This window comes from Protopterus annectens, chromosome 13.part0 (assembly GCF_019279795.1).
Source record: "Protopterus annectens isolate FY-2018-M chromosome 13.part0, PAN1.0, whole genome shotgun sequence".
In the NCBI taxonomy this organism is placed as follows: domain Eukaryota; kingdom Metazoa; phylum Chordata; order Ceratodontiformes; family Protopteridae; genus Protopterus; species Protopterus annectens.
The window spans coordinates 132,324,746-132,339,427 of record NC_056747.1 but is presented as its reverse complement, the minus strand read 5'-3'; the positions used below and the strand labels follow the sequence as shown (position 1 = coordinate 132,339,427).

Genomic DNA, 14,682 nt, shown 5'->3' with positions numbered 1-14,682 from the left:
ATGTAATGGTGTCAACTGCCGTACTTTGTACTACTGACGACCTGACGTCAGTCCTGAAGCAACAGCAATTGACGCAGAAATACTAAGCCTCTGGTATTCAGGCCGGCCGAGGCCTACCCTGGCAGGGATAACCCAAATGTGATGACTGCAACAGTGAATACACTCTAACATCTACATTTATGGTAAGTGTACACAACTGTACTTTTTGGTGAAAATGTATTCAGGGATTTTAAGTAGCCTTGCTTTCTGTTGGGTCCAACTGCTGCAGGTCCTGTCCAGGATATCTGCCAAGAGCTGACAATAGCAAATGTACTTTAACACCATCTGTGTTACTACTGCTCAGAAAGCCACTCCATATTACTGCAACTGTTCTGGTAAGAGAAAGATAAAAGGATTGTTGATTCCTAGCTATGTTGAAGACAAACACCATCTGCTTTAGCGAACAGCACTTTCAGTCCACTCCAAAACTTAAAACCACTACTTCCTAGCCCATATTCGTAAGCATCTGGAGCTATGGATTTGCACTTTCCAACAGCCTTTGTAGCCAGCTTTCTTAAAATGTAGTAATTGTCTCATGACAGCTACCTATTAAATTGATAGTATGTGACAAACGTAGTTGTATAATGTTGTTGTAGGCAAAACTGTCATATGAATCCATGACACCCAGCGTGTAGGTTCAGTACCACACACTTAACTAAACCAGTCACACACAGCTCAGACCAAACACTGGTATCTTCAAATGAGGTTCTTAAAAGTAACCTAACTAAATGGCAGTGACCTCTGAAATGTAACCCAAGAAGTAAATGCTCTCACCAGCCTGTCATACCACACAGGTAGCACTCACCATGAAACTTGTATCTAAATCTCACTGATTGTCCCGAAGCTTATAATGACAAACCTGCACACATTCTCCAATATCCTAGTCTTCTGTAGTGGTGGTGCAAAAGACTTACATGCATAATGCTGCAAATCCTGGCATCTAATGAGCAACTGACTGGGGCCCACCCCTTGCACAGCCTTGGCAAGTGGTACATTGGTGTTTCTCATTGATAGGGGCAACAGTTATGTGTTCCAGCATATCTTTGTTTTGGCAACCTCTGGGTTATTCATATTTAGAATTGTAAGGTATGTAAACTGCTTTGGGAATTTAAGGCTAGGCTTCTAAAGATCCGGACAGATCAGTACCCTAGTAAGTACCCATGAACCTACAAGTAGAAAATGTTTAGAAAAAAGCACTGCTTTATGAAGGTCTGCAGTGTTGACATTTAAGAAGAGTTCTTTGTACTGTTACTTTTCCATAGATAGGTTATTTACAAATGATTGCACCCCCCCCCTCCCCCAAAGACAACATTCACTGTTTTGTGGTTTAAAGGAGTGAGTAGTGTGTTGGCTGAAGTGGAAAACAAAAGTATTCCAACTGAAAATTCAGACTCTTCACTGAAATTACTAGATAAAATGAAGTATTGCTGTGGATGCTGTTAAAATGCAGGAAGTCAGGCTTGAATTTGAACCACTAGCGATCAGTACTAGTCTGTGGTCAGTGTGTGATTACCTGATTTTGTTTTGGAAGTTCACTTCTGCAGTGTCTTTCGGATTTCTATTTTCATTTAGATGCAGTGACATCAGTGGGGTGTGTGCGAGCCCGTACACCATATAATTAGGGTTTTGGGGTGGTTGCCCCTTGCAAAAACTTTTCTTGTTTTTTAAATACTTTAAAATGCTGCTTGTGTTTTGCCATTGCTAGCTCCTTTGCTGTTGTAGTTGTATGTGGATCTCATAAGTGAATCATTTACTTGTCATGGAGCTTAACAGGTCTGTTATGCTGCATTTTGTGTACATGTAGTCTAAATTTAAAATTTTTTGTATGTAGTCTTTTCAAAATCTAGTAGTGTGGTAAAATGTTTTTGGTTAGGTGTTCATTAAGTGCTTCTGACAGTTATAAAATACTGAAACTGATTTAAAATAAACTGTAAATTTGCTCTGTTAGGGAGCGGGACCGTAGAGAACGTGATCGCTTAAGAATGATTCGAGAAAGAGAGTCAAGAGAACAGCTTCGCAGAGAACGTGAACGGCTAGAGCTAGAAAGGCAGAAACTTGAAAGAGAACGTCTTGAGAGAGACAGGATAGAGAGAGAAAGAATAAGGATAGAACATGAAAGAAAACGGGAGCAAGAACGTATTCTGCGAGAACGTGATGAATTACGGAGACAACAGGATCAGCTCCGGCTGGAACAGGACCGTCGTCCTGTAAGAAGACCGTATGATGCTGATAGTCGGTAAGAGCTATTATGTTTACAATGATCATGTGATTGTTTAATGGTTTACAAACAATACAAGCTGATTGATCTGATTTTATCCATTTCATTATTCATCATGTCTGGGTCTTGTATCCGATGTCTGACCCAGTCTGGGACATTACAGAGCAGAATTAAGGCTCGAGCTCTTCCCACTACCGTAATCCCTTTCTACCATCAAACCCTCAGATCTTTTGCCACAATTAGCTACAGATGTGTTTCAGGATCGCAGCATTCTTTCAGAGGTTTTCTTTGAGATTTTTCAGTTAAGTGCTCTAATTTTTCTGCTTTTCGGGTTTTGTTTTAATAGTCTAATAGTGGTTTACTTCCTCCTTGCTCGTTTTCTTAGCTGTTGTAGATTTAAGTTTGTGTTTTCCTGCCTTTCCGGGTCCCCCCGTTTAATTTTTTGGGCTTAGTGGTAGTTAACTTCCCTTGGTTGTTTGCTTCTTGTCCCAGCTTTTCTTTATGGAGTTGTTTGGGGACTTTGTAGTTAGTTTTTTGTTGTGTTTTTGTCTGTGTGCGCCTGTGCCTGTGGGCGGGGATGTTTTTAGTAGGACCATGTCTGACCAGCCTACCCATTTTAAAAGATGTGGGCATTAAATGCCTAATTCTGATGCCCACAAGAAGTGTTTGTCTGATCCCACCACCTCGAGGCTGACTGCCATTTGCGCTGCATTCAATCTCCAAGCGTTGGTGGATCGACACAACCAGCTCCTCCTCAAGGGCATGGCCCAAGGGGGAGGGGGTCCTTTTGTCTCCGGCTCCCCTTCCTCAAGTGACCATAAAGATTCCAAGAGGAAAGCCTCCTATTCCTCACCAGGGGCCTTTTCCTCCAATTTCTCAAAAATGTCAGACTGTCTGTTTGTAGTCCTTTGGCTCCGATGCAGTCCTTGGCAGGTTTTGATCCAAAGGCTCAGGCTCCGTCTCCCAGGTCCGAGGCCTCATTGACTTGGAGACCATCAGATCCTACTTCTGTTCCCTTAGCTCTCCTGGATCCGAGTCAGGCTGATCTTCAGGACTTGGATCTGACAAGTTTGTTAGTTATTCTGGGCTCTTAGGTTGGTTCTTCTAGGGATCCGAAGTCTTTAGATCCTAGACAAAAGAGCTGTTCCCCGGATCTGGAATGCCATAGAGTAGTGATGGGATCCCAGAAGACTTCCCCTTCTAAATCCTGTCATTCTTCTACCTCTTCCAGATCTTTTAAGAACATTTATCCCTCAGTCATGAACAGAAGGATGTTTCCTTGGGACCCAGGTAGGGATTGGATCTTTCGGCGTCCCCAGCTTGATCGGGTAGCTACTATATTGGCATCTCGTCTGTTTCCAGTAGTTTCAGAGTATCGGGTCCCATTTTCCCTAGGGTGGAGTATCAGGGGATGTCTGTTTTCCATGTTTCCCCAGGGCCCCTGAATATCTCTGTCCCTGTGGCTTCCAGCAAGAGCAGAACTAGTCTGAGGTTGACGCCGGTTCCCTGGGGGAGGGCTCCTGGTCTGGATTTTTCAGATTGGTCCTTTCCCTTGGGGGTATTGACTTTTGACAGCAAGGGGCCCTGGCGCAGGACAGGCTCCACTGCCCCTTCCCTTGTGGTTTTGGCTATGGGGGATGGGGTTTTGAGTCCTTCTGCCTTTCAGGTGGTAGAGCGGACCTTCTCCATGTATGGAGCAGCATCCTTCCCCCTAACCCCATTCATCCTGTCCAGGGTAAGCCCTCCCAGAATAAGCTTCAGGCTTCAAGATCCCCAAAGGATATTCTTTGTGTTTCACTGCTGCAGTCATTACATTTGGGTAATCCTGCTGGCAGGTTGCCCTCAGCCCTGAATTCCAAAGTCTTGGGTCCTGCGTCGGCTGCTGTTGCCCCTTCCCTGACGTCAGGTGTATAAAAGAAGCAGCCGGCACCATTTTCTTCAGTCTTTCTTGCTGCGCGGTGCCCGAAGCAGAAGCAGTTCGCAAGTGCCGGTCGGCCGACTCCTGAGATTTTTGTGTTTGAGTTTCAGATCCAAAGTCTTCAAGAAAAGCTAAGTACCCCATTGGGGAAACATTTTTCTTGCTCCAGACCGATGTCAGAAAAAGTTAATTGTATTTCTTGTGGAAAGCAAATACCTCGTAAGGACTTTCATTCGTATTGTATTCCTTGCCTAGGCACTGATCACAACGTTGCTGATTGTCGGTTTTGTGCTAGATTTAACCAACGCACTATTAAGCGTCGGTATGATTTTGCTTTAAACTTTTTTGGATGCCTGTTTAATTATCCTTAAATGTCGTCTGATAGCCATCCGACTACCAGAGTTTGCAAAAAACGCAACGATAAAGAAAAACAACTGAGTCCCAAAACCGATGAAGCTTACCTTAAGCCAGTCGCCAGTTCTCAGTGAGGTGCTTTCGCAGCCCCTGACGCCCGCTACTTTAGAGTCGCAGGCCGCTACTGACTAACACGTGGAGTCGGCCGTGCAGATGGATACTCAAGGTATTGGAGCCTCGGACGCTAATCCCTCAGATGGATCCGGAGCCGCTGAGCAGGCACCGGCTTTTGAGGGTGTATTCAGACCTAAATATCTTTACATTAAAATGACTTCAGCATCAAACGCAAAGACTAAAGCACCTTCTAAAGCAAGGAGACAAACTCAAGAGCCACGTGGACAGGCCTCTGTGCCCAAAAAACAGATGCTCAAAATGGCCGAAGACTTGATCACATTGATCAGGGGTTCCCATCCCCCTCCTGATAAGAGGCCTAGGCAAGACACTGTGAATCTTAAGATCAGGTTTCTATTTCTTCTGATTCCTCTTCTGATCAGGAATATTCTCTTCCCCCTATGAGGATTCTGATGCTGAAGAATCTATACCTTCAGCATCTCCTTCCGAGGGCTATTCCTTTGGGGAAACCTTGCATACCATGAGGAAGCATTTCCACTGGGAGAGCCAAGATTTTTCAGAATCTAAAGAGAGGCTCAGGGATTTTCTTTTGCTACCTCAGCACAGGCCTCTAGCTATTACACCTGTGTTAGACATTTTAGATGTGTTTTTGGAGTCTAGTCTGACTCCTTACCCCCAGCTCCTGTTAAGCCTGACAGATATTACAGGGTTCCTGACTCGCACACATTTTTTTTTTAAAAGCCCTGCTGCTGCAGACCCAGAAACTATTTCACAGGGTCCAAAAGGAGTTAAGGCTTCCACTGCAAACCCCCCCCCCTCTGATAGGTATTAGAGCCCTGGATAGATGGGGAAAAAGGTTTACACATCTGCAACTTTGGCTGTAAGGGCCTTAAACTGTCAATTTCATATGCTTAAGTATCAGCAACATGTCATGGGATTGCTTAAACAGAAAATGTTGTTAAATTCTGAATGTGCAGAAAACAAGGAAATGCAGGATTTATTGTATGCAGCAGAACAAGTTGGAAGGCATACTTTGTAATGTGGTTTTGATTCTTTTGGAGGCCCTTGCAGGGCAGCATTTGTGGGTTCTGTAATTAGGAAGCATGCTTGGTTAAAGGAACAAAATCTGCCTGATCATTTTAGTTAAATTACTAGATGCACCTTTGCAGCATGATACTTTGTTTGGTGTTAAGGCAGAAGAGGTGTTAAGGAAAAAGGAGGACAAAGCTAAATCTATGCAAACTGTTAAAAGAATTTTTACAAGTACAGCCACCCAGGTTTAGTAGACACTGGTTTACAAAAAAATGGTTCTTTCCTGTGTCAGACAGACCTCAAAGGGGCAGAACCAAACGCCCTAGGGGTAGATCCCAAGCGCAAGGTTCTTATAGGCCCAAGCAATGGGGGTGCTTCTACCTCCAAAGCTGGAGAAGACAATCACAAACATTCTGAAAACAGTCCCAATGACTCCCCCCTGCCTGCACCAAGCACTTATCTTCTGGCAGCACCCTTAGGGGGAAAATTAGCACTTTTTGCTCAAAATTGGCACATCATAACCCAGGACAAGTGGGTTCTAAACATAGTGTCACAAAGATACAAGTTCAATTTCCATACTATGCCAAAGGCAAACGGATGGCCAGATCTGCCAAAAAATTAATGGGCAGAGGGGCAAAAACAAGTCTCATCCCTCATGGACATGGTGGCCATTCAGCAAGTACCAGAGCAAGAGCAGGGACAAGGATTTTACTCGAGACTGTTCTTGTTACCCGGAAAGGACAAGGCCTGGAGGCCGATAATGGACCTATCTATTCTGAACACTTTCCTGGATATTCCAAAATTCAAAATGTTGACTTTGCAGCAGCTTCTGCCCATGTTGGGCAAGAATGCTTGGCTTGTGACCTTAGACCTAAAAGAGGCATACCTGCATGTTCCAATCAGGCAATCCTGCAGAAGATACCTCAGATTCAAGGCTGGTTCAATGCATTGCCAATTTTCTGCACTGCCTTTCGGCGTATCTACTGCGCCCAGGGTCTTTACAAAGTGCCTGGCACCTGTAATTGCTTTCTGCAGACAGAGGAATACAAATATATCCTTACTTGGATGACTGTCTCATTCAAGCTGAGAACAAGGACATTCTTCAACATCTGGTGTTGTGAAAACCTAGGGTACACAGTCAACAAAAAGAAATCAAAACTAGTACCCTCACAAGAGATAACATTCCTGGGTGCAAGCTTGAATACAACTGCCCAGATGGCTTATCTCACGCCAGACAAAGGCAACTGACTACCTATTTCAAAATGCTGGCAATAAAGGCCCAGTTATCTGCAAGAAAAATTCTGCAGGCTTTGGGCTTCATGGCATCCTACTAATTCCATATGCAAGACTGCATATGAGGAAACTTCAGTGGTACCTAAAAAGTGTTTGGACTTAACATTGCCACAGCCTGGAAACACTAATTACCCTCATTCCCTGCCTGCAACAGGAGTTTCAATGGTGGGCAAAGGCTTGTCACCAGAACAAGGGACAGCCATTCATATTACCTCCAGCCAGGCAGACACGAACGACGGATCCGTCAGATTATGCCTGGGAAGCCCACATGGCAGGAAGAGGCATTCAGGGCACATGGTCCTCAAAACAAATGCATCTACATATCAATCAAAAAGAGATGTTAGCTGTTCAAAATGCCCTGACAGCCTTCAAGGACCTACTTCGTCCGGGACAACTACTGATAGACAGACAACACCACGGCCATGTATGTAAACAAGCAGGGGGGCACACATTCTTACCCCCTTTGCAGACTAGCCATGACCTTGTGGGACACAGCTTTGACTTACCAAATACATCTGCAGGCACAATTCCTGCCAGGAAAAGAAAATACTCTGGCAGACGAACTAAGCAGAAACCTCATGGATCCCCACGGATGGAAGCTGGGTCCACAAGTCTTCAGCATGACAACAAGGAAATGGGGTACCCGGCCATAGATCTATTTGCCTCCCCTCTCAATTACCAACTAAAAAGATTCTGCACAAGGACTTTTCACAGACAAGCATGGAAAGTGGACGGCCCTATATGCCTTTCCTCCACTGCCTCTCCTCCAAGGTGCTCCTAAAGGTCAGACAGGAGAAGCCAAAGATGATGCTGATTGCCCCAGACTTGCCATGCCAGTACTGGTATCCAGTACTAAGGAACTTATCTCTATACACTGCTTGGACCTTACCCTCATATACCTCGACTACTGTCCCAGCAAAACAGATCATGCACAGCCAACTCGGGACATTAAACTTGGCAGCATGGCGAATAATGTAGACATACAAAAAACACCTCTCAGTAAAGCTGTGATGGATGTCATTCTTGAAGCCAGAAGGCCTAATACTAGAAAGTCTTAAGCTGGAAACTGGAAGAGATTTTGTGCCTGGAACCAGGCACAAGGAACTGATACAGCGGTACCAAATATTCCTCAGATTTTGCAATACTTAACTGAGAATGCTGTACAAAGGCCTGTCTTTTTCATCTATTAAAATCATGCCTCTGCCATTTCGGCTCATTACAATACAGAGCCACCACTTTTTTTCTCACCCTTTATTAAGGCAGTACCCCAGAGGTGCCAAAAATATAATGACCCCAAGAAGACCACCAATACCTGCATGGGACCTCAACTATGTCTTGGAAAAGCTAGCCCTGCCTCCTTTTGAGCCAGCTGCTACAGCTGATATGAAGTTTTTATCTTGGAAAACATCTCTGCTCTTAGCAATTATGTCTGCAAGACGAGTTTCAGAGCTACAGGCATTCATGGCTGTGGAACCTTTCATCATTTTTCATCCAGACAGTCTCCTTGAGGACAAACCCAACATTTATGCCTATAGTCGTGTCCAGTGTGGCTCTTAAACTAGCCATCCATCTGCCTACCTTTTACCCAAATCCACAGAACAAGGGGGAGAGAATTCTGCATTCTTTGGACGTGCACAGATGGCTTAGATTCTACTTGGACAGAACCAAAGCTTTCAGGAAAACAGAGCAATTACTAGTGGCATATGCTGCAGGATCACAAGGAAAGCCTATTTCAAAACATACTATTTCTAAGTGGTTAGGCCACTGAATTTGTTTCTGCTACTTACACCATGGCAAGCCTAAAAGCATTAGGCCTCATTCCACCAGAGCTGCAGCCACCTCAGCAGCCTTTCTCAGGGGAGTACCTACCACAGACATATTATAGGTGGCTACCTGGAGTTCAGTGCACACCTTTGCAAAGCATTATCATCTGCCACTCTACTCTAAATCCAGTGCAGGCTTTGTTACTGCAGTTCTGCAGGGCCTCATAGCCGCTCCTACTGTGTGTAGTTCCAGCCTCCCAACCATAGCTTTGGGACTCTACCCAAATGTAATGACTGCAGCAGTGAAACACGAAGAACATAGTACAGTTGTGTACACTTACCATAAATGTAGATGTTCGAGTGTATTCACTGTTGCAGTCCAGGTTACCCACCCGCCTTCCTCCTTTTTCCTTTTGGATCTTTCCTTCTCTGATTTATACTACCTATGTGGTGTATTTGTTTATAGATGAAGGTAAAATTTATATTGATGTATTTCTGAATATATACATAGTTTGGCTACCCTTTTTGGGGGCACCTGACATCTGGGGCAAGAAAAACTGAAGAAAATGGCATTGGCGGCTGCTTTTATACCCCTGACGTCCGGGAAGGGGTGACAGCAGCTGACGCAGGACTTAAACCTTTGGAATTCAGGCCAGCTGAGGGAAACCTGCCAGCAGGATTACCTAAATGTAATGACTGCAACAGTGAATACTCTCAACATCTACATTTATGGTAAGTGTACACAACTGTACTTTCCCCTCTTCTAAGTCCTCTCCTGAGCCCCTCACAGAAGAGCCACCTCAGAAGAGACTGCAAGAGGAGGCACTTGGACTCTATGGAGTCTCTCACGGAGGAGTCAGAATTTGATGAAGGGGATAGGTCCCCCAAATCTCCACCAGAAGTCTCTTTTGGGGACATTCTGGAGTTGTTGAAGCAGAAAAGCAGTTGGTCTCCCCATCCACTATCCCGAGAGGAATTTGTGTTCCTGAAGGCGTTCAGGATGGTCCTATCTACTTCCTGGGTCTCTTCCCTTGCGGATGAGCTTATTGATTTAATCGCATGCAGGAAATGAAAGGCACCTGACACTGTGAAACCGGATCTTAACAAAGGAGACCAGTTTCTGAGCCCTCCCGCAGCCTGAACACACTGGAGCATGGGAGTGTCAGTCGATGCTATTGCGGTGACTGCAGCGGGAGCTGGCTGAACAGAGCTCGTGTCCATCCTCTGACCTGGTATTCTCAGGCGATTGATAGACATGGGAAGCGCATTTACGCTTCAGACGCTTGGACTGGGAGCCCAAAATTATTTGGTGCATTTTATCCACCTACAGAGAGATCTGGTCTCCAAACTCACCAAGTCTGAGTTGATGCTGGTGGAGGACTTCCAGAAAGCATTTCCCAAGCTCACCACTCTTTCTTCTATTGCCAGTTCTCAATGAGGTTAATTTCCAGTGCGGTGGAAGGTATCTCTTGAGCAGCCGGTACAAGCATTTCCATCATGCGTTATGCCTGTATGCGGTCATGCTGGGTTGCAGAACCCTTCAAGGTGACCTTCATTAATGGCCTCTTCGATGGTTCCTCACTGTTTAGACCTTATATCAAGGAATCTTTAACTCTCATTGAGCAGGAGGGCAAGACTCTGTCAGAGATCAGGATCAAGTTTTCTACTCCCCAAAGATCCTTTTCCAAAAAACAGTGGGTAGCAAGAAGCTCTTGTTCAGCAAGTCACAGGGTTCCTGCCAAGATGGTCCAGATGATTCCTCTTCGAGAGGCCGTAGGAGGAGGATTCAATGGGAGACTCTACCCTAGAGGTAGAGGGGTTCCTCAAGATCAAGGTTCTAGTGAACCTTTCTCTGAGAAGTCTTTTTTGCACCCCTGAGGCAAAGTCCAGCTGTCTTGCCCTGGAGGCAGTAGGTGGTCATCTTTCATTGCACCCAATTGCCAGGATGTCCATGACACGTGATCAGTGGATGCCCAATATTATATCCAGGAGTTATTGCTTTCCCTTTTCGCAACCACTACTCATTACCAAGAAGGTTCTCCAAGACGTGCCTCCCATTCAGAGAGAACTGGCTCAAAGAGAAGTTCAGGCGCTTCTAGAAGAGCTGTCCAGGAGGTATCCACAGGACAAATAGGATCTGCAACCTATTCCCTCCATTTTGTTGCCAAAAAGACTGTGGACCTACATCCAGTTTTGCACCGCAGCGAACTGAACTTATTGGTCAAGAAGTCGAAGTTCCAGATGGTCACTGTTCAGTCCATCTTGCCCCAATTGCAGAAGGCTGAATGGATGTGCTCCATAGACCTCCAGGATGCCTACTATCATATCAGAATAGACAGGTGATCCGGGTGTTTACCGAATGCTTGGCAGTTGTTGCAGCTCACTTGATGCTTCAGGGATTTCAGGTCTTCCCTTACCTGGACGATTGGCTCCTCATAGCTCGCACAAGGCATTGACTGGTTTCTTTCACACAGTATCTCTTGCACACCTTCAAAAGGCTAGTGATTACTGTCAGCTTAGCGAAGTTGAAACTGTTTCCAGTACAATTTATTTTACATTAGTTGACCGGGTTAGTCCGACTGAGCTTAGTAGCCCTTTTTCAGCGGAGGCCTCAGAAGAAAAGCTCCAACTAAGTATACATGAAAAAATAACAGTCAATTTACTAAATAAGCAGAAGTATAGAAAAAAAGAAAATGTATGCAGTATAAAATTACATACAGGCATACAGTAGTTAGCATAATAACAAACAGATTCATTTATCTAATACATTTGAATTCTGTTTTTTGAAGGGACATCTGGTAGAATTAATGGTTAGATTTTGCCCAAGGATGATGAATACAGTGACAAGTCCATTGACTTTGCAGATATTCTCTGGCAGCAGCTTTAAAAATTTTTAGTTGCTTATATGAACTAACTTCTAGTGACAGGCATTTCCAAGCTTTGGTGGGGTTATAGCTGTAGAGATGTAAATTTGTTTTTGATTTATGAGTTAATAGGTCTTGGGTGGAGCTCTGGAGAGGTCTAGCAGCAGAATAATGGAAGATTAGAGTTGAGAGAGTGGAGCAGTAGGAAGGTTGGTAGAGGATGCTGTGAATAATCTGGAGCTGGGTGAAAAGGAGCAGGTGGGGTAATGCAAGCCAGTTTAGTTTGAGACAGGCAGTGATGGGACTTGTAAGTTTGCTGGGCTGCAAATGTAGCTGTCTTGTATGTTGATTCACTTTTGGCAAGGAGAGTTGAGTTAAGATTATTGAAAATCTTAGTGCTATACAGTAGCGTTGGTATTCGGTAGGCATGAGAAAGTTATTTTGGCTTCCCTGGAGAAATTTTTTTTTTGTTGCGGTATAGGAGACCTAGATTTTGATGAGTTTTCCTGATGCAGCAAGTCAAATTTCAGCTGATCATCAGTAATAATTCGTAGTAACTTTGTGTTGGATTCAGCCTCGATTAACATGTTAGAGGCCATATTGCGGAGGAGGAATTTATATGGTTGAGGTTTTTTGGTAGAAAAAGTAGTAACTTCGTTTTTGTCTGCAAACAAGTAAACAGAATAGGCACAAGCAAAGCCTGGAGTTCATTGGGACCTGTATCAACACAGTCACAGAGGTCGCAGCATTGCCTCCTCACAGGGTGGACTTGATCAGACAGCAGGATAAGGCCATCTTGGAGGCTCCTTCGCCACAGTCACACCTAATTGAGACCACTGAGGTCCATGTTGGTGGCTGTTCTCGATGTTCATCATGCATACAGCTGCAGTCATAACAGATGGGTTCTCCTGCCGTCAGGCGGGTCCTCGGTCGGCCGAATTCCAAAGTCTAGGTCTGGCGTCGGTTGTCGTCGCTTCTTCCCTGACATCGCGACAGGGGTATAAAAGAACCAGCTGACGCCATTTTCTTCAGTCTTTCTTGCCGTGCGGTGCCTGAAGCAGAAGCAGTTAGCAAGTGCTGGTCGGCCAGCTCCTGAAATTACGAAAATTTTGCAACCGAAGTCTTCTTGAAAGCTAAGTACCCCGTTGGGGAAACTTATCTTGCCTCAGACCGATGTCAGACAAAGTTAATAATTGTATTTCATGTTGGAAGCAAATACCGCATAAGGATTTTCATTCCCTCTGCATTCCTTGCTTAGTCCCAGACCACGACGTCTCGGTCTGTCGTTTTTTGTGCTACATTTAACAAACGCACCATTAAGCGTTGAGCGGAGTTCGCCCAGCACTATTTTGGCAAAAAATTTAACTAAATTATGTCGTCGGATACTCCGACTCCAGTTTTGTCTAAAAAAACGCAAAGATAAGGACCGACGCACGAGGTCCGCAGCCTCTACCGACAGCACAGCAAAGCCGACTACAGGTGGTCCGGTTCTCAGCGAGGCGCCTACGCAGCCCCTGCCTACCGACGACACTTCATTGGCAGTGTCTACTGTGCCTGAGGTCGCAGGCTCCTCGGCCCACACCCCAACTACAGATACCGAGGCCACTCTCTGTGATGAAACTCAAAATATAGACAGGTCTGCCTCCTCTCAAGGGGTCTTCAGACCTTCCTCTTCTTTTTCCATCAAGGCTTTCACTAAGTCTAAAGCAGCCATGCATTCTAAGAGACAAGCTACACAGGGCCCTTCTCCAGGCCCCATAACTAAAAAACAGATGCTTAAAATGGCTGAGGACAAGAGGCCCAGAGTGGAGGAAGAATCCCCCTCCTGTGATCAGGCCTCCATTATTTCAGAGCACTCTGATGAACGGGAACATTCTTACTCCCCTTTTGAAGATTCTGATGCAGAGGAGTCCATTCCCTCTGTCTCCCCCCCCCAGAGGATTACTCATTTGGGGAAACATTGCATACCTTGAGGGAACACTTCCACTGGGAAGGCCAAGAGTACTCAGACTCCAAGAAAAGGCTTAGGGATTTTCTCTTGCTGCCTCAGCACAGGCCTCTGGCTATACCTCCTGTCTTAGACATACTAGATGATGTGTATTCGGAGGCCTGCCTTAACCCAGACTCTCTACCTCCAGCCCCAGTCAAGCCTGACGGGTACTACCGGGTTCCTGACTCTCACCAATTTTTATACAAAAGCCATGCGGATGACCCAGAAACTATCTCACAGGGCCCCAAGGGAATTGAGGCCTCCACTGCTAAAAATCCATTACCTTCCGCGAGAGATTCCAGATCTTTAGAAAGGTGGGGGGAAAAGTATACACCTCGGCCACCTTAACCATGAGGGCATTAAAGTGCCAGTTCCATATGTTAAAGTACCAACAGTTTCTGTTATCACAGTTGCGAAGCAAAATGTCACTACCTGAACAACCAGACTTGAAGGAGTTACAGGATTTGATACATAGTGCAGAACAAGTAGGTAAACATACCTTGCAATGTGGTCTTGATGCTCTAGAGGCCTCATGTAGAGCTGCTGTTACAGGATCAGTCATACGTAGACATGCCTGGCTCAAGGAGCAAACCTTACCAGATCATGTCAAAGCTAAATTACTAGATGCCCCTCTGTAAAAGGATGCATTATTTGGTGTTAAAGCTGAGGAGGTATTAAAGAAAATGGAGGAAAAGGCTAAATTAATGCAAACAGTGAAAGATTTTCTACAGGTACAACCTTCATGTTTCAGTAGAAATTGACCTTCCAAAAATTGGTCCTTTCCAGCCACGGACAAACCCAAAAGAGGTAGATACAGGCGCCCGAGGGGCAGAGGGCAATCTCAAGGATCGTTTAGAGGCAGGCAATGGCAAGCTCCTACACAAAGAGGTGGTGAGGATAGTTCGCAGCCATTCAGAAAGCAAACTTAATGACTTTCCCCTTTGCATGCCAAGCAAGGCTCAAATGGCAGCACCCTTAGGCGGAAAACTGGCATTATTTTCAAAGAATTGGCATATTGTCACAAAAGACAATTGGATCCTGGACATTATAAACAGAGGCTACAGATTCCATTTTCACAC

General features: G+C 45.0%; 1 protein-coding gene across 2 annotated transcripts in view; it reads left to right on the top strand.

The window, feature by feature from the left end:
• Positions 1-14,682, top strand: part of LOC122817656 (scaffold attachment factor B2-like) — a 1,188,489-nt gene that overhangs the window by 870,707 nt on the left and 303,100 nt on the right. For both annotated transcript variants that reach the window (XM_044090719.1, XM_044090720.1), the window contains exon 14: positions 1,988-2,275. In XM_044090719.1, the coding sequence (XP_043946654.1) occupies positions 1,988-2,275 (288 nt within the window). The remainder of the gene's footprint in view (positions 1-1,987; positions 2,276-14,682) is intronic.